This window comes from Rhamphochromis sp. 'chilingali' (assembly GCF_963969265.1).
Source record: "Rhamphochromis sp. 'chilingali' genome assembly, chromosome: 9".
Taxonomy (NCBI): Eukaryota; Metazoa; Chordata; class Actinopteri; order Cichliformes; family Cichlidae; genus Rhamphochromis; species Rhamphochromis sp. 'chilingali'.
This window is the reverse complement of record NC_137936.1, coordinates 28,058,858-28,083,645: the sequence shown is the minus strand read 5'-3', so window position 1 is coordinate 28,083,645 and position 24,788 is coordinate 28,058,858. Positions and strand designations below refer to the sequence as shown.

General features: G+C 40.0%; 1 protein-coding gene across 8 annotated transcripts in view; it reads left to right on the top strand.

The window, feature by feature from the left end:
* The window catches only part of ptprt (protein tyrosine phosphatase receptor type T), a 336,999-nt gene that overhangs the window by 262,432 nt on the left and 49,779 nt on the right, over positions 1–24,788 (top strand). For all 8 annotated transcript variants that reach the window (XM_080890788.1, XM_080890791.1, XM_080890787.1 and 5 more), the window contains 4 exons: positions 5,482–5,562; positions 5,667–5,702; positions 21,029–21,121; positions 21,602–21,711. In XM_080890788.1, coding sequence (XP_080746914.1) covers positions 5,482–5,562; positions 5,667–5,702; positions 21,029–21,121; positions 21,602–21,711 — 320 coding nt within the window. The remainder of the gene's footprint in view (positions 1–5,481; positions 5,563–5,666; positions 5,703–21,028; positions 21,122–21,601; positions 21,712–24,788) is intronic.

Below are 24,788 nucleotides of genomic sequence, written 5' to 3'. Positions count from 1 at the left end.
TAACAAAAACCCCACAGATTTAATTAATTTGCTGTTTCTCTGAAAGTTAACTTTCAAGTTTCTTTTCCCCTTGTCACTCCCTAAAATATGCATATGCTAGGATTCTGTACCATTAATCATTTTGTCACATTCATTTATTCAAATAGTGGACATTTCATTTTTATAATAAAACTCTCCATATGGCCGTCTTTCACCCATAGTGTGTTGTGCTGCTTCACTAGCCTCCATCGTACTTAGTGCTGTTTTAACAATTTTCAGCTGAGCTCTCTATTTTTTCCCTTTATGTGGTGCTTTATACAAGTACAATATAAGTGTGCATATCCTCTTTCACAGCATATTCCACACATTTCAACTAGGCCTTGATTTGTTGGGGAGTAGTCCCAGCTTTTTGTAAAACTGTGTGTGATTCTGATGTAATTAGACAAGACCTCTCAGGAGGGCATTTTCACTTGAAAATGTCATGCTGGCCTTTTGGGAGTGCTTGACCACTGAAAGCCAGGGATGGTGAAGAGGGACTAAGTACCAAGCTAATGCTGGACGTAATTGCCTGCACTCTTTTTCTAACTGTCCGTGCTGCAGTTTTGACGTAAAATAATGTTTTTGTACTGAAAATACTTAAAGCAGACCACTTTTATCTGGAGCGTAGGACCTATATATACTGTAAAATTAGCAATTAGTTGCAATTAGTTTTTGCATTTGCAACATATAGAAAAAGGAGCTAACCTTCAACTTGACATTTAATGTTTTATCAGCCATAAGTCCACAAGTCTTTGGACAATGACAATGATTTTTTTTTTTTGTAATTTTGCCAGTTCACTGACACCTTAAAACAATTCATCAGATGTCATTGAAGGGCAGCTTTAATTCAAGGGATTAAACACATGCCTTGGATTAATTGTTTAAGAATTGCAGCCATTCGTACACAGTCTCACTTTTTCAAAGTCTCAAAAGTAATTTGACAATTGACTTAAATGTTTTTATGGCCAGGTGAGGCTTGTTCCCTGATTACTTTATAACAAGTTAAGATATATAATATATAAGAGAAAGAGAAAAATATATTAAAAAAAAACTTTTACAGTTGATTCCAACTTTTTAACTTGCATTTAGTAGCTGTTTCAGTATAATGTCCAAAGAGATGTTGATGCAAATGAAGAAGCCCATCATTAGAGTGAAAAACCCAATAACAGAGTAGAATCATACCAACCCAATGCATAGCACAATATCTGGTGGGTGGAGGCATGCTGTGGTATGTATGGGTGTCACTGGAACCGTGTTATTAGTATTCATTGATAATCTAACTGGTGATGAAAGTAGCACGATGAATTCTAAAGTCTACGTACATGGCTATACTCTGCTCAGATTCAGCCAAATGCTGAAAAAGCGATCGGAGAGCACCTCAGTGTAAACAGATAATGACCTAAACCATAATGCAAATACAACCAAAGATTTTCTCAAGGAAGAGAAATGGGATACTGAGTGGCCTGGAAACTGAAGGCAAAAAAGACCCATAAAAAAGCAGCATCTGATGGTGGATGCACTAAAGACCAATCGGAGAATCTCAAAGGCAGAAATAGCATTTGGTAATGTCTATCTGGCAGTCATTGCACAGAGTCAATAAATACAAAGAAATTTGTTATTAAACAAAAACTTATGGACCAAACTGTAATTCCCTTTCTTCAATTAGAAACAACTACCCCAGGTCTATAAATATGTTTGTTTTTTGAATGTATAAGACAGACGCTTGACATCCTGTGCTTCTTGAGAACTTACTAGACCTTCCCTGTAGCCAAACAAACGTTCAGCATTGAAACTGAATTTCTTTATGCAATTTTTCAGTAAATGTGAAATGAAGATTTGGATATGTAAAAGAGACTTGACTTTGCCCATTGTGAGCTTTGGAAAAATGGTACAAAACTTTGTCAAGGTTACACGTATAAAAATATGACTCATTCTCTTTTTTGTTGTGTGCTTACAGTGTCTTGTGAATATTTGAAAAAGAAATAAAGAAATTGGAAACACACACACACACACACACACACACACACACACACACACACACACACACACACACACACACACACCCACACACACACACCATAGTCACCAATTCAAGCTCAGTCTTAATGAGACAGAGAAAAATGCTGACACAAGATAGGGGACCCAATAATATTTGCGGAAATGGACCCTCACAGGGCAAATAACCTTTTTGTGTTATTGTGTTTTCACCCAGTCACCAGCTTACTTCACAGGACATTGCTGCCAAAGCAGATTTCTTTTTGTATGCAGGTACACTCCTCACTGTATTAAAGTTGAGCTTCTTTCTCCGGCACATTAGCATACAGTGCCGGTACACATGAGACGTGAGGGATTTTATCATAGAAGAGGAGAAAATATGTTGTGTGGGGGTATTAGGAGAGGAGAGCAGAGGGAAGAGACTAGGGAATAGGCAGAGGAAAGAGGACAATGGAGAGAGAAGACGAAAATTAAATAATCAGCAGTAGAGAAATTGGGCCATTGTATCAGAAAACGTTACACAAACAGAGTATCATAGTTTGAATAACAATTAGGCGGGACGGGTGAATGGATGTTTGGTGGTGTGTGTGTGTGTGTATTCCTTTTTATTTGGGAAGAGAGAATATCATACATTGGTTATAGAATCTGTTCTTGGTGTTTCACAAGGACTTTCATTATTACATAGTAATCTGGTTATCAGCAATATTCCTAAAGTAAGAGACGATTCCTGAAACCACCTTACCCATTTGAAACCGCAAAATGACAGCAGAGGTTTTTGTTGTTGTTGTTGTTGTTGTTGTTGTGTTTAAAAAAAAACTTTGTGGAGTTCTTCTTGTGTCTCTGTAGGTTTGCTATCCCAGGTTTCTTCCATAGTCCAAAGACATGCCATTAGTGGGCTCAGGTGATTCTAAATATCCTCTAGGTGTGTATGTGAGTGTGAATGTTTGTCTGTCTCTTTGTGTGAGCCCAGACCCTGCCTCTCGCTCTACTCACTCCGGCCCCCTGGAAGATGGATGGAATCTGACACTAGCACTAATTACAAATATAATATATAACTACTATATGCTTAAGTAAACAATACAAATGGAATGTATGTGGAAAACCAAATCAAAATCAGAGAAACTGCAACAAAGTAGAGATTTAAAAAAAAAAAAAAAAAAGGCATGAGAGAGGAAAAGATGGAAAACAAATGCACATTATCTTATGATCTGCTCAGTGAACATAAAAGGAACCTTTTCACTTTAGACCATCAAAATTCACAGATAGTAAAAAACAAACACATAAGTGATTTCTATGCTAACATGTAAACATGTAAATGAGCCAAGAACAGTTACCTTCAAGTGGGCGTAAACATGTGCATCCATATGCATACAGGTCTTAAGAGATAAATATGTGTAGGTTAGCTCTGTCATATAATGTGGATTATTGAACAGGCTAGGTAGCATATAATATGAAACTCAGTTTCCCAGCACTCCCCTTAGGTTTTGTCTTATTGTATTTGTTTATATGTGGGCTTCTGTATCCCAGATATCATTTATTTATAGACCCCTAGAGCTATGTGTATATGTGAGAGGTAAAGTGTATGTGCAAGGACTTATAGCTTTTAGTCACTGTTTAATAAACCAAGTCCGTCAGTCACATTTATTACCAATGACATATCTCCTAAATTACTTTCAGCTTTGGTACATTGACCTTATTGCCATGGTGGCCAGTTTGAACTGGCAATAGCAATTTAGACTAACCACCTTGATGAGACAGAATGTTACAGAACTTCAGTAAACTAAAACTCAGTAAACTAAAAAAGTACACTGTAATGCTTTTGTTCCATCTGTATCTCCGATAACCATAAAAGTGACGATAGATGCAAGCTTAAGTCACTTCAACAAATGCTCATGGTTGTTGTTTTGTTCTGGAGTCCTACTTTCAGCTAATTTATCATTTCAAGGGCATTAAATACTGAAGTTTTGTCAGTGCTGCTGGCATCTCACATAAAGGCATAAAATGTTTGGCACTGGGCTGTTATGCACTGGATTTAAGGGTATACTGAGACAGATCTGTCACTCTCATTTGGAGTTAAACTGTGTGTCCAGAGCTCACCGTTCATATTTCTGTGTATTTCTAGGAGACATATGTAATTGTCAACTAATAAGTGACAAATTACATGAATAATATTGTTACTTTCCAAGGGATGTGTGAAAGTAACAAAACGTGTCCAGGTTGAAAAAAAAATGAGACAGGGAGGCAAAATTGTTAAATTAAAGGCTTTTATTAATTTCTATTACTAATTAAACTAAAAGAGACAGAGAAGTGGCTGTCACCTTTAAAAAAAAAAAGAAGAAAAAAACCCCCAGGAGTTGTTCACTAAACTGAAAAGAAAAGCCAAAAGCTAAATGACCAAAACACACTGCTTTCAACAAAGCAGGAATACACAGCCACCGCAGATACAGCTCACAATCTGTAAAACCAACAAGGATCTAGACCAGGGGTGGGGAAACTCGAGGCCTCAAGGGCCGGTGTCCCGCAGGTTTTAGATGTGTCCTTGATCCAACACAGCTGATTTATATGGCTAAATGATGTCCTCAGCATCTGTTGAAGTTCTTCAGAGACCTGGTAATGAACTAATTGGTTGATTCAGGTGTGTTGACCAGGTTGATATCTAAAATCTGCAGGACACTGGCCCTTGAGGCCTGGAGCTTCCCACCCCTGCTCTAGACCTTACCGTTATCTCTCACCTTAAGTACTCTCTTAATTGCTGATTAGAGTCAGCTCTACAAAAAGGGTGGCACCTAAGGCAGGAAGGGTCAAATTAGCACATGCAAGTACTGTGTTTACAATTTGCCTGACTTCTCATCAATGACCTCTTTAAAAATGTTGTTTTAATCAAAACTGACATATCATTGGTATGGTATTATAAATCCTACAGAATGCTTATATTGTGTTTTCTAAAACAAATTGTGATCTTCCTATCCATTGGTCTTTTTCGGTTTCGTTTTTACACCAGATTTTAGTGCACAATTGTTGGAATATAAGCCCTGTTATCCTCAAAATTCAATATAATGGTGCCATTAGTTTTATTGAGTTGCCCCCTGAACTGCTGAATATAGCATACTGATCTGTCTTTATGTAGGTGTTTTTTTTAGATTTCATGTCCTATGATATTTTGTTTTTCCTTTTCTTTTCTTATCAAACCTGACCCTCTTATTTTTCAACCTCCTGATTCCTGTACCTCTTCTCTTTCTCATGTTGCATGTTTCACTTTCTTACTCTTATGCTTGTTTCATTTAAAACTTTCACTGTACAACTTTTCATTTTATATATATTTTTTCTCTTTCCTGTCTACATTTACTTCTCCTTGTCCACCCTAACCTCCTTCTTTCTCTCTCGCATCCTCCTTTTTCACCTTCCTCCGTTTTTATTGTTTTGAATCCTTTTTTTCACCTTCTTTTCACCTTTCTGTCTCCTTCCCAGCTTCTCCTTCTCCCTGCTCCTTCTCAGTGCAAGGAAGCAAGATGCTGCAGAGCAAATCCCTGCTGAATTCCTACTACTCAGGTACACACACATCCTCACACACTATCTGTCTTTTAATTTTACATTGAATTCCTCTTCATAACTGAACACTTTTTTTTCATTTATGACTGTGAATATCTTTGCAGTGTCCAAAGAGCCAGTTCCAGCCACAACTTCTATAGGTAAGAATTTGGATTTCTATGAGTTTCCTTTCTCAAGGCATAAATCTGATGTACTAATGTTTGCAATACACAATTTATTGCTAATTGCACTGATACATGAAGCAGAAAAAATGCATGTCTTATTTTTTGTGCTTGATCTTGAAATGAACTTGAGTCCCCTCGTACTCACACGCTAGGAGAAATGTGTCCACACACAATCACATCATTTACACAAGGACAGAATGAAATTGCAAAACCATTTTCCTGTACCTTCTTTCTGTTTTTTTCTCTTCATTTCCTCCCTCTCTTCCCTTCTGTTGGCCAGATTGACACATTCTTTGCCAAGAAGGTTGGCTCAAGCCACTGCCAAAGTGTGACGTCTGTGTATAGCTTGTCTTTGCATAAGTGAACTATTTCACACAGTCTCACACATTCTGCACATGCAAAGGATTTTACAGGAAAGTTTGTTTTATGTGATTATAGTTATCAGTCAGCTCCTAGCTCATCCTCTTCTTGCCACACCTCCTCTCGCCAGTGTTCGCGTTTTTCTCCAAATGTTCTGCTTCCACTTTCCGCTCTTTCTTTTGATTGTGGAGTTTCTCCGTTCTTTTTCACTGTTTCTATTTTTCATTTTTCACAGTGCTGTCCAAAAGCCTCCCCCATTTCTTTATAGTTTGCTAGGTACAGTAGATTGCAAATGGGTGCAGTGATTTATTGAAATGTCCGAAGATAAACATATACATGCCAAAACCAATTCTGTACAATTTTTAATAAAGAAGTCGCTTAAAAGTCAGTATTTGGCATAAGCACCTTTATTCCACCACAAAGGCAAGCCTTCTTCTAATTTCGCAAAGTAGTCTTAAAGAGTAGACTTCTTGAAGGGTTTTGTTTTGTTTTGTGTTTTTTTGTCTGCCTTGTGATCCAATCTATGTCAAGATGGTCCCACAATTCTTCCATATTAGTGAAGTCTGGGTTCTGGGGAAGCCAATCTATGACTGATGTTGTTCCATTATATGCCTTTCTATCACTCCAAAACCTTTTGCCACTTTTGAGCCCAGTTTTTGTGTAATTTGCCATTGACACCCACCATTCCATTGAGACCATTTCTGATGAGGCTTCAGCAAACTGTAGATTGATCAAGGATGATGTCAGTTCTTTGATTGCCGAGGGTGGGGGTCAAACCCCCACCCTCATTTCTTAAGGACATGAGTTTCAGATACATCTGTGTAGACAGTTTTTATGCCTGTCGTAAAATCACTGTCATAAACACCCATTTTTGAGTTGTTCCTGCCCTAAAAAAACTCACCAAAGTAGACAGTTGTAGAAAAATACAACTTTTATTCTATAGCAGTGATCCAACTTTAATATATTTGAGCTTCTTTTCTGCAGTTCATGCAGTTGGTACAGAGGTTTCTGTGCCATTTGCTGATGAACATCAAGGCATGATGAAGCAGAATGCAAAGAAATGCTTGAGCGATTTGTGCAATGGCACAAATTTGCTGTCATACATCTTCATGCTATGACATTAGTGTTTTATGGAACCATCTGTTCTTACTACAGTTCGAAAATCAAGGAATGTAAAATGAAACTTTGATCATTACTCAAAGAAAAATCCGCTACAATTAATACACAAAATATAGAAAAAAAATAGATTTCATCCAGTGAAAAAATAAATAGCAGAACTTACATATTTTTAAGGTCTAAGAAATGGAAAAAAAAAAAAGGTTTCCTGGATTTTATAAAGTTTTATCTCTTCCTGCATAAATGTCATCTGTAGTCATCATATAGCAGCAGTCTAGGTGTTGGTTGCACATCATCCTAAGCATAACAATTTAGGTTATTATCATCAACATCATTATCCAAGGTAACAAGGCAGAGTGTAGAAGAGAAAAAAGAGGAAAGAGAGAGGAATAGGAAATACAGATGTTAAAAATGGAAATAAACCAGACAATATGCAATAATAATAACCTCAATGTATTTATACATTGTAAGCATAGTGGTCAGAAGACTTCCATCATTTTACTAACTTTCTAAGATAGTTTTAAATATATTTAAAATGGCAGTGTTTTCATTATTTTCAGTCTGTAATACCCTAACTTAACTTAAAGAAATCCACATACTTTTGATGTCTTCTATCAACCATAAATTTAAAGTACAAACCAAGCAGCCTCTGTTGCAAGACAGGAAAACAATGTGAAATGTACGCTTGAACCAACCTGGCCAAGCAGACAACAAATAGTACATATCAATCGCTGAAAGACTGAATGTTAAAATACCCTTTTAATAATTGTCCTCTAGTCATACATTATCATTTTAACACTTTAATTTCTAATGAGTCCAAGAGTTCTTTTTTTCTAGGTGACTTCTAAAGGCAGCTGAACTTCAATCTATAATAAATGGTTAAAAATCATATTACTTCAAAAGTAAGATTCCCACATTTAAATACATTTCAATGCCATTCAGGCTTTTCAAAATGGATAATAGTAGCAGGAGCCTCAATGACGCTAGTGAGGATCATTTTTCAATAGCTTTCAGGAAGAGCTGAGATAGGTGCAAAGAGAGAAAGAGAAAGTTATTAAGAAGACAGTAAAAGAGACATACAGATTGAAGGATCAAAGGGAAGTAAAAGGAGCTTGAATAAATCCACTATGCAAAGAAAAGCTTTTTTTCTTTCTTTTCTTTTTTTTTTTGCTGTGTTTTGTTTTTTTCTGGGGCAGCAGGAGGGCATGTGTGTTTAGACTCAGGCGTTTTTTTGGCTCCGCAAAGGGTATTCCATAGAAATGCACACACAACCTTGCTGTTTTTCTCCCTAAGTTTTTGTTGCAGAATATAGACAAAAATGCAAATATATAGATCAAGACTCAAGAACACATGACAAAGTTACAAATACACAGAGTACACACTCACAAATATCCATATGCACATACACCCAGCACAGTGTTAACACTGATGCGACATAAATCCTGTGGATCAGTACAAAGCCACAGCGGCATAGTGTGCATTTTATGTGCAAACACGTTTGTCTAAAAATCAATTTGTCAGACACTGATGTATGTTAAGAGGTTACGCAACACTGTTCTCTGTCAGTTCACAAAGGAAGTGTCAGCCTTTTATACCCTGCCAAGGACAATCCTTTGCTGCTGTTAACACAGAAGTCGTGTTTTTTTATGGATCAGGAGCTTTCTGCGGTTAATTAGGTACACACAGTTGCACAAATACTATGACAAACACAGACGCATAGGAGCTCGAGAAAAAGACAATAAAAATCTGTATTTTAAATTCCCCTCTGCATATTCCTGCTTGCCTTTAAAAACCTTAAAGTTGGGGAAACTCAAATCAACAGAAGGTTACAGCTTCAAAATTTCAAGGCTTTGACTAAATTTGACTGAAGGCAGAACTGCATTAAAAGGGATCATTTGTTCAGTATATTAATTTGCTCCCTAAATCATGATCAGGGTCCACTTTTTTTATGTGATCAGTGTTATCAGTACAGCACAGCCTTAGTGGTTAAAAGATGACCAGAGGACACCTTTTTGGCCCTGGTAGAAGTAGCACATTACTATAGGTAACTGTAAATATGTCAGGTTTTGGGGTATTTTTATTAGTACCTTTTCTACTCTTACTATATATATATATATATATATATATATATATATATATATATATATATATATATATATATATACTACTGCTAAAACATTTGCTAATAAGGACACGATATAAGTTGCAGGCGATCCAAGTGCCAGTGTCCTATGACAACCATTATTGGTTAAAAAGTTTTACATGCATGTAAGTGCATGCATGGGATCTATAGGATTATAATTGTTTTAATTGATATCTAATTAATTCCATGGTCAAATAGCTGAGGGTTAATTCCTTTTTGAGACTGATTTTTGACTATAAGACTGATTGAAATGGACTGGTATCATCTGCATCCTTTGTTGTAGTATATATCTCTGTTTTTGACTGAATTCATAAGTGGAACACTATTACTAATAATACTTTCAAGATCCATACGTTATGGCGTTTAAGTTTAGAGCTAGGTTCTTCCATTTTAATGAACAATTTAAAGTCCCTTAAAAAGCTGCTGTGATTGAAAAGGGCCAATACATACGAGTGAAGGATATCTTTGTTCAAAAAAATGATACACAGGAAAAGTGATGAAAAGATTTTGAGCAAACTAACATAATGAAAAGATGAGAATCCTTGATTTTTTTTTCAGTGCATATTTTACTGAAAGAAACGATTCAGTCCAAAGACCTTGTTGACGTGACATTTTCCAAAAAAATATTTTGCAGTGCAAGTAAGTAGAACACTTAACAGCAACTGTGCTGCTGGCACAATGAAAGTTGATGATCGTCCAGAGTTACCACCTGTGCAAAGAGCACATATTTTCTATCTACAGCCCTGCTCGTATTGGAAATATCTCTTCTTTTTTTTTTCCAACCATATTACTGAGGGCCAATTATTTTCCCAGTCCAGTTCAGCATAGCATCAGGCTGCATGTAAGGTGATTATGGCTAATGGTAGTCATTTTGTTTGGCCATAATGTGGCACTGCTGGGTAATTGAAGGTGAGTGCAGGGTTGAGAGAAGGCTTTTCTAAACCTTATGCTCTTAAGGCAGATTGAACCTCTGTGCTCTTTTTCAGCCACATCTTGACTGCCTGCTTACACAGCTTATATTCAAGTCTACTGGTCTCTCAGACATACTTCCTTTTGACTGAGGAGCCACAGCTAAACCCAGCATACCAGACCTTTTCGGCAGTTAGTTGGCTCAGTTTGCTTTAATGACTGGGATCCTTTTCAGTTTTTTATTTTCTTCATTCAGTAAGGCTTAGTGTGAAAGGGTATAGGAACATACTAAAAATACCAATATAAAAAAAAAATGGTTTCAGATGAAAATGCAATGAGCAAATGAAAATGCATAGTAGGAATATCTCCAGGATTTATTTTATTTTATTTTATTTATTTTTCTTGGCATTCTGAAGAAACTAGGTTGAGGTGTCTGGAGCCCTTATCCTTATCAGGATCAGGGGGTACATCATGGACAGGTCACCAATGATGGTACATGTCTAACACAGATACAGACAACCATTCGCACTCACATTCACAGCTATGGGCAATTTATAGTCACCAATAACCTAACCCCACTAATTGCATGTCTGGACTGTGGGAGGAAACTGGAGTACCTGGAGAGAATCCACGCAAACATGTGGAGAACGTGCAAACTCCACAGAGAAAGGGCCTAGTGAGATTAAATCTGTATTTTTTTCTTATATTAACAAAACCCCCAACAAACCTCTTTGCTACCATATTGCATTTTCAGATTCGTAGGTTGGATTCAAGAATGTGTTGGCTTATTATTTTTAGTAATAATATTATTAGTAGTAGTGGTTTCTTATATCAGGAGTAACTGACAAACATGTGATTTTTGACAGCTTTGAAATGGAGACATTTAACTAGTATAACTCACATATTATTAGCTTTAATTTTTATTTCAATGCATCAGGCAAAAGTCATCAATACTAACAAACTGAATAACAGTACACAGCAAACTGGCAAACAAGGATCTGAAGTTGATGCTCCTTTTTCTGGAAAGAGAAGTAGGAGAAGCTTTCTGGCCACCTGTTTCTTTCTCTCTCAGTTGCTAACTTGCTAAGATAAGACTCAATTTTTGTTAAATAAGAAATTCTCATGAAGCAAAATATTCTGTGTGCTGACTTCACAGATCACAGTTTAAGTAACTCATGTACAAACAAACACCCACCCACACACAGTTATCTCTGTTTGACTATGGTGTCTCTATGTTACAAAGAGGCAGGCTTTCGTGCACATACACACACAGTTATGAGGAGTTTGTGAATAAGTGATTTCTGGCCTTGTGTCATGAGAAGGGAGGTGAAATGAGGTAAACCGCTGGGATACTGTCTAGACCAGATGATCTCTGTGACCCGCAGTAGATATACATTCTGCTGGTGCTCTTTCTCTTCCGTCATTTATCGCCCTTTATTTCCCTTTCCTTCTCCATTTTTGTTTTTTTGTCATTCTTTTCATCTCTTCTTTTCTGGATTTCAAAGTCTTCTAAGCTGATTTTGTAATCACAATCAGCGAACTGCACTTTAATTAATGACATGATGCTTATATAAGAAATATATTCAATTTTTTTCTCCCCTGTCATTTTTATCCTTTGTCGCTCATCACTCAGACCCACTAAGGCTTTAAAAAAGTATGCATCCACGCACTTGGCATGTCATAAGGTGATAGACATGGAAATACTGCCAGTCCATCACAGGGCTAACATACAGAGGCAGGCAACCACATACTCTCGCATGCATGCCAAGAGCCAGTTTGGAAGGAGGACTGTGGCAGGAGGAAACCTGCACAGGGTGTTACACCCCGGCCTAGGCAACCGGAGTGCAACACGAAAAAAGTAAAAATAAAGAAAAAAAAAAAAACACACACACAAAAAAACCCCACTAAAGCTCACCACCAAAATCCCAAAACGAAAGTATCGACAAATCTATTTACAACAAACTATTTATTTACAACAAAACACCAAACTATTTACAACACGGGGGAGCTCGCGACCATGACACACTGAAACACAGGGTTTAAATACCTAGAGGGAGCAATCAGGAAAATGGACAACAAGAGGGAAACACAGCTGGGGCAACTCAGAACTGACGAGACAGGGAAACGTAATCTGAAAAGACTAAGATAACACAGACTTTCAAAGTAAAACAGGAAACACATAACAGTCACGCCAAAAACAACACACTGACAACACCGAAACGTAACAGTTCCCCCCACCCAAAAATCAAACATTTAACACCAAGTGAAAAGTTTGATCCAGACAGACGAAGCCGACGAAGGCTGGAGCGGTCCCTCGGACCCTCCAGCGAAGGCGGATGAAGGCTGGAGCGGTCCCACGGACCCTCCAGCGAAGGCGGATGAAGGCTGGAGCGGTCCCACGGACCCTCCAGCGACGACAAAGGCTGGGGCGGTCCCCGGACCCCCCAGCGAAGGCAATCCCGGACGAGCCCCCATATGTTACACCCCGGCCTAGGCAACTGGAGTGCAACACGAAAAAAGTAAAAATAAAGAAAAAAAAAAACCACACACAAAAAAACCCCACTAAAGCTCACCACCAAAATCCCGAAACGAAAGTATCGACAAATCTATTTACAACAAACTATTTATTTACAACAAAACACCAAACTATTTACAACACGGGGGAGATCGCGACCATGACACACTGAAACACAGGGTTTAAATACCTAGAGGGAGCAATCAGGAAAATGGACAACAAGAGGGAAACACAGCTGGGGCAACTCAGAACTGACGAGACAGGGAAACGTAAACTGAAAAGACTAAGATAACACAGACTTTCAAAGTAAAACAGGAAACACATAACAGTCACGCCAAAAACAACACACTGACAACACCGAAACGTAACAAGGGGCACATGTAAACTACATAACAACAGTGCTAACCCCTCTGTCATCAGAATCAGAAAGGGTTTTATTGCCAAATGTTGAGCAGGTTTACAACATTAGGAAATTGCTGTGGTGCGTAGTGCAAACATACTGTCATAAACGCTTAAATAGATATAAAAATAAGAATAAGAATAAGAATTAAAAGTGCTAAGTAGATAGATATATACATGAGTGCAGGTGGTGATCAATGCCAAACATGGTTTGAAAACTGCTATTCACAAACGCTGTCCATCTAATCTGACTGAGCTGGAGCTGTTTTGCAAAGAAGAATGGGCAAGAATTTCAGTCTCTAGATGTGCAAAGCTGGTAGAGACAGACCCTAAAAGACTGGCAGCTGTAATTGCAGCAAAAGGTGGTTCTACAAAGTATTGACTCAGAGGGCTGAATAATTACGCACATCCCACTTTTCAGTTATTTATTTGTAAAAAATGTTTGGAATCATGTATGATTTTCGTTCCACTTCTCACGTCTACACCACTTTGTGTTAGTCTTTCACGTGGAATTCCAATAAAATTGATTCATGTTTGTGGCTTTAATGTGACAAAATGTGGAAAAGTTCAAGTGAGCCGAATACTTTTGCAAGCCACTGTATGTGTACCCTCTTCCCTTCAAGGCCAATTTTACTATACATCGTTTGTTGACTGGCAGACATATTAGGGCTCAAGGGATCTCTTTATTTCTTTTCATTTTCCACTCTTTCATCCGCTGATTGCTGTCTGCATTTCTATCATTTTTTTTGCTTTCCATTTCATCCCTCCTCCCCTGGACAGCTCAGTTGCACTTGTATTTTCCATCTTTTATGTTAACGGCTTACTGTTCTTCTGCCGGCTATAATGTGTTTCAAATATCTGAGCAATTTTTCATCCATACCGAAGAGAATTTCACTGGCCAGGCTGTGCAGCAGTGAAATAGAGTTGAACTTGACCTTGTGCTTCATTGAAAGAAATAAAGAGGAAGAGAACTAAAGAGATAAACTTACCAGCCACAGCTTTCTCGCTTTTTTAAAATGCTCGCTGCTAAGATTTCTGTCTCCAAACTGCATGAGAGTGTTTCCAGCTCTTGAACTTTAGTGCTGTAATGTTTGCAGAATGTGTTATTTGCATTTTAAGAACCTGTGCATTTACAAAGACATGCCTGATTTAACAGATGTTTCTTCATGCTAGGATGTGTAGCTAGAAGAAAACGATTGAATCATGGTAGGCATATTTAAAATGAAATGCTGTATTTAATGAATGTAAAATGAGTTGCATCATTACGTTGTAACGCGGAACAGTGGACTACGATAGGGATAGAATAAAGCAAGAATGGCATGTCTGCTACTTATTTCCAACTACAAATGTCCAAGTAGAAAATAATGGTTATATTTTATAGTGTGTATTGTTTAGCATAATTTCAATTTCCGTTTGAATAATAGTTTGCCTACTCTAATTACAGTGACTGTGCCTGTGTTGGCCGATGCATGCCCAGTGAATAAAAGCAGAATTAGATTTTTTATTTCTCTGTAAATACAGATATTCGGTTGCTGCTAATAAAGCCACTTCTTTCATATTACTTGGAAAAAAATATTGTGGATGACAGTCATTTTTGTGAGGCCAAACCACGGGCATACAAAAAATCCTAACTGACTGTGAGATATAATTTAAAGCAATCTAAATTTATAATATGCAGTATATAATGAACATAGTGGTGGTCATGCCTGTGATATTTAATTGCACATACTGTAACAAAAAGGCCAAGCTTTTAATCCTGGAAGACTACAGAGCTAAATGGGAACATTTTGCCTCTCTTTGAAAAAGGGTATACAATATAGATTTAAAGGCAGAAAGATGGGCACACTAGTTTTGAAGATGGAGTTAAGTGCTAACACAGTGATACTTTGACTCGAAGTCATCCATAACTGAGTCTTAATAAAGTCACAGGGTGGGAGGAGGGAACTTTATATAGCACACTGCCAAGCATGAAGGACTGCATTAACATACACACTCACCGACAGCATAAACGGCCTTCACACACACGCATTCACACACACCTCACTCAAATCAATCCCTCTCTCTCACACTGTCAACACACACTAGCTGTGCACACCCAGCTCCGTCCTTATATCTGTCTGTCACACACATACAACCTTGTGCCTGTGGGGTCAATAAATCTCCCCATTAGCATTGAGATGTCTTCATCAATAGTCAGTGTTGTGGAGCTACTGCTATGACTCTATTTCATGCCTGGCTTAATGCATATTTGACCTTGGTGAGTTTAACATGTACGCACACGTGCATGCGCCTACAGACGCGCACGCATGCACACACACACACACACACACATGCAAAACAGCGAGTACTGAAAGGTACATACACATCCATTTACAGTATATAAAATTAAAATTATTTTGTCCTGAGCACGCATACCCAAATACGACCTTGTGAAAGACCTGCCCAGCAGCTTCAGTCTTCATTATTTAGTTTCTGGAAAACCTTAAAACTATTATTAAATTTAAAGTGAAACATTAACATGCACATAGTTATTTCAAGAAAACATATTCAAAACATGGCCATAAAAAACATAACGGAACACAGCCGACAAATCATTAAGTGCAAAAGATTCGTAAGGTGGGACTGAAGACAGCTATGAAGAGGGGAAAGGCAGTTGGTATAGATGACATACCTGTGGAGGCACAGAGATGTCTAGGAAAGAAGGCAGTGACTGTTTTGCCTGTCTGAAATAGAGATGTGGTGTTTTATTTGATAGTGTTGATAGAGAAATACAGAGAAAGTCAGATGGAGTTGCACTGTGTCTTTGAGGATCTAGAGAAAGTATATGATAGGGAAGAGAGGAACTGTGAGGAAGTGAGCAATGGCAGAGTATGTGAGGGTCGTGCAGGACACGTATGAGGACAGCAAGACAGTGGTGAGGTGTGTGGTTGGAGTAACAGATAGGTGTAAGGTGGGGGTGGGATAACATGGCTCTGCTCTGAGTCCCTTCTTGTTTGCTACGGTGATGGACAAGTTGACAGATGAGGTCAGGAAAGAGTCTCCATGGACTTTGATGTTTGCAGATGACACTGTGGTCTGTAATTAGAGTAGGGCACAGGTGGAAAAGGGTGGAGGTATGCACCTACGAAGAGGAATGAAATAGGGCTGGGCAAAACAATTATTTTCCTAATTGATGAATCTAGCGAATAATTTTTCAGTCCAATTCTATTTTGATTTGATTATCGATTATCTCCCCATTATTTGACTTGTATAGCAATTTCACATTTACTAACTTATGTATCTCAATGAAAAACACAAATTTCTTCATTTGAATACCTTTTAATAAAAACATTGCAAAATAAAGTTGTAGTAGTAGTACAATCTTATATTAGAGATAGCATTTAACAAGAAATGAAATGTGCAAACATATATAAAATTAGAAAAATTAAAAGCATCCATCCATCTTCATCCGCTTTATCCGAGGCCAGGTCGCGGGGGCAGCAGCCTAAGCAAAGAGGCCCAGACCTCCCTCTCCCCAGCCACCTCCTCCAGCTTATCCGGGGGAATACCAAGGCATTCCCAGGCCAGCCGAGAGATATAATCTCTCCAGCGCGAACCAAGCTCTTGCAACGGTTGTATAGGGATCGAATGGCCCGTAGCAATGGGCCAGACACCCCATACTCCCGCAACACCTCCCACAGGACACCCCGAGGGACACGGTCGAATGCCTTCTCCAAGTCCACAAAACACATGTAGACTGGTTGGGCAAACTCCCATGCACCCTCAAGTATCCTCGAGAGGATAAAGAGCTGGTCCAGTGTTCCGCGACCAGGACGAAAACCGCATTGTTCCTCCTGTATCCGAGGTTCGACTAGCGGATGAACTCTTCTTTCCAGCACCCTGGCATAGACTTTCCCAGGGAGGCTGAGGAGTGTGATCCCCCTGTAGTTGGAACAAACCCTCCGGTCCCCCTTCTTAAAGATGGGGACCACCACCCCGGTCTGCCAGTCCACAGGTACTGCCCCTGATCTCCACGCAACATTGCAGAGGCGTGTCAACCAGGACAGCCCTACAACGTCCAGAGCCTTCAGGAACTCGGGGCGGACCTCATCAACACCAGGGGCTCTGCCACCAAGGAGTTGTTTAACTGCCTCAGTGACCTCGTCCCCGGAAATTGGCGGGTCATTCCCCTCATCCCCAGACTCTGCTTCCTCCTCGGAAGACGTGTCAGTGGGATTAAGGATGTCCTCGAAGTATTCCTTCCACCGCCTGACAATTTTCTCAGTCGACGTCAGCAGCGCTCTGCCAGCACTATACAATGTGCAGGTAGAGCACCGCTTTCCCCTCCTGAGACGCCTGACGGTTTGCCAGAATCTCTTCGAGGCAGTCCGAAAATCTTTTTCCATGGCCTCTCCAAACTCCTCCCACACCCGAGTTTTTGCTTCAGCCACTGCCCGAGCCGCATTCCGCTTGGCCTGTCGATACCTGTCGGCTGCCTCCGGAGTCCCACAGGCTAACCAAGCCCGATAGGACTCCTTCTTCAGCCTGGTGGCTCCCTTCACCTCTGGTGTCCACCATTTGGTTCGGGGATTACCACCACGGCAGGCACCAACCACCTTGCGGCCGCAGCTCAATGCAGCAGCTTCGGCAATGGAGTGGCTGAACATGGTCCATTCGGACTCAATGTCCCCAGTCTCCCTCGGAATGCTGTTGAAGCTCTGCCGGAGGTGTGCGTTGAAGATCTCTCGGACTGGGGCCTCTGCTAGACGTTCCCAGCACACCCTCACTACGCGTTTAGGTGCACCAGGTCTGTCCAGCGTCCTCCCCCGCCACCTGATCCAACTCACCACCAGGTGGTGATCAGTTGACAGCTCAGCCCCTCTCTTTACCTGAGTGTCCAGAACATATGGTCGCAGGTCTGGTGATACGATTACAAAATCGATCATCGACCTACGGCCTAGAGTGTCCTGGTGCCACGTGCACTTATGGACACTTTTATGTTCAAACAGGGTGTTCGTTATGGCCAAATTGTGATTAGCACAGAAGTCCAATAACAAAGCACCGCTCGGGTTCAGATCAGGGAGGCCGTTCCTCCCAATCACGCCCCTCCAGGTCTCGCTGTCGTTACCCACGTGAGCATTGAAGTCTCCCAGCAGGACAACAGAGTCTCCACCTTCCACCTTCCTGCACCCCCCCCCCCCCCCCCCCCCCCCCCCAGGGACTCTAAGAAGGCTGGGTACTCCGAACTGCCACTCGGCGCATAAGTGCAGATGACAGTCAGGACCCATTCCCCGACCCTAGGGCGCAGGGAACAAACCCTCTCGTCCACCGGGAAAAACCCCAACGTACCGGCAGCAAGCCGAGGAGATATTAGAATATCCACCCCAGCCCGCCGCCTCTCACCAGGGGCAACTCCAGACTGAGACAGAGTCCAGCCCCTCTCCAGGAGACTGGTTCCAGAGCCCGAGCCATGCATAGAGGTGAGCCCGACTATTTCTAGCCGGTACCTCTCAACCTCACGCACTAACTCAGGCTCCTTCCCCACCAGAGAGGTGACATTCCATGTCCCTATTGCCAGTCCGCCAGGGCCTCCGCTCCTGGCCGCCACCCGGCACACAATGCACCCAACCCCTATGGCGCCTCCTGCGGGTGGTGGGCCTGCGGGAGGATGGGCCCATGTCTCCTGTTCGGGCTGTGCTCCTCTTCGGGCTGTGCCCGGCCGGGCCCCATGGACTAAGGCCCGGCCACCAGACGCTCGCCCTCGGGTACCCTCCCCGGGCCTGGCTCCAGGGCGGGGCCCCGGTAACCCTATCCCGGACAGGGTAAACTGTTCCCTCGATATTCTTTTCATAAGGGTCTTCTGAATCGCTCTTTGTCTGGTCCCTCACCCAGGACCAATTTGCCATGGGAGACCCTACCAGGGGGCAAAAGTCCCCAGACAACATAGCCCCTGGGATCCCTGGGACACACAAACCCCTCCACCACGATAAGGTAGCGATTCAAGGAGGAGCAAAACATTTAAAATAATTAGCAGCAATGGTGTCTTTAAACAAACAAAATGTAACATTCACTTTGCTTTCTGAAAAAAAGTGCTCTTCATTCACAAACAAAATCCATTTTGTTGCAGTTTTTCACGTTTGTTTCGTGTTGCCGCTACTCGCTGCCGCCATGTCTGTTTTGAAAGTGACGACGCATCGACGCACATTTTTTTACGTCGACGTATTTTACGTGTCGACGTAATCGATTACATTGACGCGTCGTCCCAGCCCTAGAATGAAAGTCAATAGAAGGAAAGAGCAAGAAAGAATATATGTGTGTGAATGGGAAAGAGACGAGTGGAAATGTGCACATGCAAAAAATAAAGTCAAGGCAAATGAGTGTCAATACTTGGGGTCAACCGTCCAAAGCAACTGACAAGAGAGGTGAAGAAGGTTGCTAGGCAGGATGGAGTAGGTAGAGAGGTTATTTGGGGTTATTTTGGGGTTGAGAGTGAAAGTGAAGTTTTACAAGATGGTAGAGAGACACGTAATCATTTATGGTTTTGGGACAGTGGCACTAATAGAGTTGAAAACTTAGTATATCAGACCGAGATGGGTTGTACATGTGCAGAGAAGGGAAAGTGGATATAATGAACAAAAATGTTGCATATGGAGCTGCCAGGTAGGACAAGAAGAGCAAGGCTTCAAAGCAGGCTGCTGGTTGTAGAGGATATGCAGAGGGCTGGTGTGACAGAGAGGATGGTAGGGATAGGATGATGGAGGAAGATGAGCTGCTGTGTTGACCCCTAAAGGGAGCAGCCAGAAAAAGAAGAGTCATGCCGTTTCACATTACAACCCACAAAAGTGAGACAGAACAGTTGAGACTGAAAGTATCGGCATATAAGCCATGTTACCCCATCACTCAACAAAATGTTTATTTATTAAAGCTATGGTGAGAAGATATCACAGCTCAGATAATCTGACACAGACGTCACACAACAAATTCAGTTTCTTTCTTCTCTTTTTTTCATACTGTCCTTTACTCCTCTCACTATTGCTTTTTACTCAGTATACATGCAACCCCAATTCCAAAAAATCAGGACAGTGGGAAACATAAATCGAGATGTGTTGTTACCATCAAATTTACAATGAGCAAGTACTTTTCACGAAATAGTAAAATGCCACAGTTGAAACATCTGATACGTTTTGTGTATTTATGAAATTTGCTGATTTTTACGTTCTGTTTTTATTCAACCATCCAAACGTTTCCTGAGTTGGGTTTGCAGATAGTCTTCTCTCTTTGCTCCCTCTTTTGGTGTCTTTCTGTTTTGTCCATTTGTAAATTTTCCCTTAGAGAAAATATCACGTTTTACTTGGTTGGCTGAGGTGCAAAAGGTGACTTGTACAGCTCTAAAAAGAGGAAGTAACTGCTGAAAACAAATAAAGGTTCTATTAAGTAGTCACACCGGAGCATTCTGCTTGTTTATTCTAGTGAAAAATGAATACAACAGCTATGTTTTAGGTTCCCACATCCTTGCAGATGTATTATGCCCAACCTGAAAATATAAATTGTTTGTTTTTTTGTTCCAGTCACAGCTCAGTCCCCTGAACTCTCATTTATCCCTCCACCTGTGCTCACTATTAGACACCACACATTCATCCAATGAATTCTGTCATTACCCCTAATGAGAACAGATGTTTAATTTAAGTGTCCTAGCATTCTGTTCACCAATTAGGGATAAGTTACTTAACACCTTTACTTCATAACATGTCACTTAAAGGAGGAATGATTGTTTTTTTAAGTGTCTACATATGGTACAGGGCAGAATGTCTGTACTTGGTGTAAATGTTGCTAATATCTCTGCCCGTCTCACTTCCATCTATGGCTCTCTCTCTCTAACAGATAGTAGCCAGCCTTCCCTTTCCCAGCCCTCTTTGACCCTGCAGAGTTTTCCCTATGGAGGATGCGAGTCGGTGGAGATCTCCTACCAGAGTGGTATGTGGACTGTTTTAAATAGTCCCTCAGTTAGGTGGTCCCTTTCTTTGTTTGGAGGTATAACATTGACATATCAGGTAAATACAGAAAAAAAATGTTTTCACAGCCACCTACATATTTGACAATTTGTAAAACGTACTATATATCTCAGATTTGAAAAAGAAAAAAGGAGGAAAAAACATTGCAGTCATGTAGTCGTCTAGGAGTTAAAGAGTTCTGTGTGTTCTGTTTAGTTTTTTTGAGTAAGTTTTTGTTCATTGAGCAAATTTAGGGTAATTTAGAGAATGGATCGGAATTTCTCAGAATCAGAATGAATGAACTTCATAAAGAGGAAAATGCAATTTGGTAGAACAAGTTTCAGGATCCTTGCATTAATCCATTCATCCACCCACCCACTCACCTTCCCACGTACTTGTTATTCATCTTTGTGTTTATGCACTCATTTTTCTCTCTCTCTGTAAAACGTTTCTGTTCCTGCAGGTCAGTTCCAAGCAGGCCAGTTTCAACCAGCTATTCGAGTAGCAGACCTCCTCCAACACATCACCCAGATGAAATGTGGCCAAGGCTATGGTTTTAAGGAGGAATATGAGGTGAACACACATACGCACAGGAACTTACTGAGAGTGACAGTAATGCTTCTAGTAGTAATAATGTCAAAGGTCATAGCTATAGCTTAGCAGTAGCAGTTTAGCAGTAAATTGGAAATATGAGTGGCCTCATTTGCAAAAGTAGTCTGAAATGTTCTCTCACTGTTGTTGCTGCCAAGTTGTGTGACAACTGTGTGTTGGTCTTTTTTTGTTCCTGAATAAGAGTGTGAGATTGAATTTAGTTTAATGCAAAGGCAAGTTATCAATTATTAACTCTTCATCTCATCAATATTTGAAAATTGAACAAGCAGACGCTGTAGTAAACTTTTTTCTTTGCATTTGCTGCTGCTTTTCTTTTTAATTAGTTTTTTCTGTTTTTTTTACTTAGCGAAAACCAATGCCTAATCTTTTCTCTTACATTTTCAGCAAGTTTTTCTTTAGTTTTCTTTTACTCAAACTATCAGTCTTTCCTTTATTGCTCTGCTTTGAAATACCATCCATGCTTTAATTTTTAGCATTTTCTTTCACTTCTGTTCCTCACTTTTTGCCATCAATTCTCTTTTAATGACATTCTGTTGTGCGGTCTCTTCATACACGAGTGGAGCATTATCTGTCTGTCTCTGCCGACTGTTTGTTTAGAGCACAGTTTATCACATATAGACATTTTCATAATCATTCTTTGTCACTGGCGCTCTGCCATACCCTCATTTTACTCCCAAATCCAGATTCTCAGATTTCATTCATTTATTCCACTACCAATCTATTCTTCCTTACTGTCTTTATTTTATTTTCCCTTCATTTGCCTCATCTCTGTCACTAGAAATAAATCTTTGAAAAGGCATGAGAGAGACTCTATTTTTCCTCTATCTCCTTCAACCTCCCACTCTCATAAGAATGAATATTTTCTATTACTGACTCTGCTTGCGTGTTGAAAATTGTCCCTCCGTGATACCGTACGTTATATTTTCATTTGCTTCCTGTCATTTTGGTTTAAACCCACTGATACGTTTCAGGGGAGAGCAAATGTGATTTATTGTTGAATGTGTGTATGCCTCTGTGTGTGTGCATTAGAGCGAGAGAGAGGGAGAGAGAGAAAAAGAGCTGATAGCTACCAGGTCTATCTATTTAATCTCAGAGATTAAAAGGAGACACTAGACAGCATAGAGGGCCCTAGGGCTGCTCGATTATGGCAAAAATGATAATCACGATTATTTTCACTGAAATTGAGATCACGATTATTTGACGATATTTATTTAACCCTTTAAGACCTACCATAGAACCAAGTCCACCAGAGCTTATATTATTATTTTTTTTACATGTTGTAGTGCCATTTGTGGGAGCATTTCAAGTTGCTATACATCAATACAACTGTTATAGCCCATATTTTAATAATATGTATGCATTAAGTCCATAGTAATTACATAAATTGCAAAAAAGTGCAATAAACTACAAAAAAAATTGAAAATCGCTTTTGTTTTGTTTACATATATTTCTACTTGGAGAAATTTAAGAGGTTTATCCCTCAAAACTTTAAATACAATAAAGTTGCAAAAAAATAGTTTCCCACCACAGGAAATTTATTTTGAGTGTCTTCATAGTTTTATTTTGGAGATACAGCAATTTTTATATACTGCAGGAAAAACAAAAAACAATCCTATGATGCAAATTTGCAAAGAAAACAGCATGTGCATCATTTTACTGTGGGAAGTGTTACGAACAGCTGATAGGAACGGCAAAGCGTGTTTCTGGAATATTATGTTTTTGTTCCTGCAAGCGCTTTTTATGCAATTTTTGCAAAGCTATATGTGGAACGAAACCGTGACCGAGGACAAGCTGATGGCATAAGATGTAAGTACAACTCCTCCGGTTTCATATGCAAAACAAATTATTGCGCTAGCTTACACGGTTCAGGTTCTACAGGGATTTAAAAATAGTTACGCAAAACGGAGCGTGCAGCTCTGACCGGCTTTAAAGGGTTAACAATAACTTTAAAAAAATAATATAAAATAGTGTGCAACACCACTGAAGTTTTTTTTTTTTTTTTAAACTCTCTTTTCAACCAACAGCAGTCACTCTCCAAATAACTTCTGCTTAGCTTTCCGAGCTTCCCTCGGGTCCTCTTAATCAGCGGTCTCCACCCTTTTTTGCGCCACGGACCAGTTTATGCCCGACAATATTTTCACGGACCGGCCTTTAAGGTGTCGCGGATAAATGAGGGAGGGGCTAATAATCGGCTCAGTCATTTTTAATGATCGTTGAAAGCCCAGATCGTAATCGTGATTAAAATTCGATTAATTGAGCAGCCCTAGAGGGCCCCACCTCTAACTTTTTCAGTCATTTCATCAGATTTTGAGGTAGTTTTAAAAGACAATGTACCATTTAATGTATGTTTCATGTTATTTAAATGTCACAACAACTTTAGTCCTGTCAATCCTATGGTTAATCAAAACTTATATATAAGTAACGTCAACACCCTCTTCTATCATTCCCTGTCCTTTCACCCGCAACCGTATAGTGTCTATAGCAAATTGAGTTTTCTAGAGGAAGCTACTAAACCCAGACAATTTCTCTCCAGCTGTCTCCAGTATTTTGGGTGTGCGTGTGTTTGTGTGTGTGTCCGTGTACGCGTGTGTCTTCATCTGTCACCGCAACCCATATGGAGCTTTCCTGTCCTTGTCTCTGCATGCGGTGTGACCTCCATTGTTGAAACCCATTAACCCCACTAACACCAACAGAAGCCACACTGTCAACATTTAGCTCCTCACTGGGATTACACCTTTTACTTCTAAAGTAATATTCCACATTGTTTGACACCTCATAGGGTGGACGAGTTAAGTAGCCATTATATCATTACCCTTCATGTGATGCAGTCCAAAAATATATAGTGCCCCTATTTCGGTGGAGAGTTTTTGGATGATGCAGATCAAAAGTGTAAATAATTAATTCCACCGTAATTATATTGTAAATGGAATATTTTATTTAATTGAACTCTTACTGCAGAAAAACCTAAAGCACCCACTCAGCAGTGCAAAGAGACTGTGTGTGTGGTCCACCCACTCAGTGATTTTATACAAAATGCT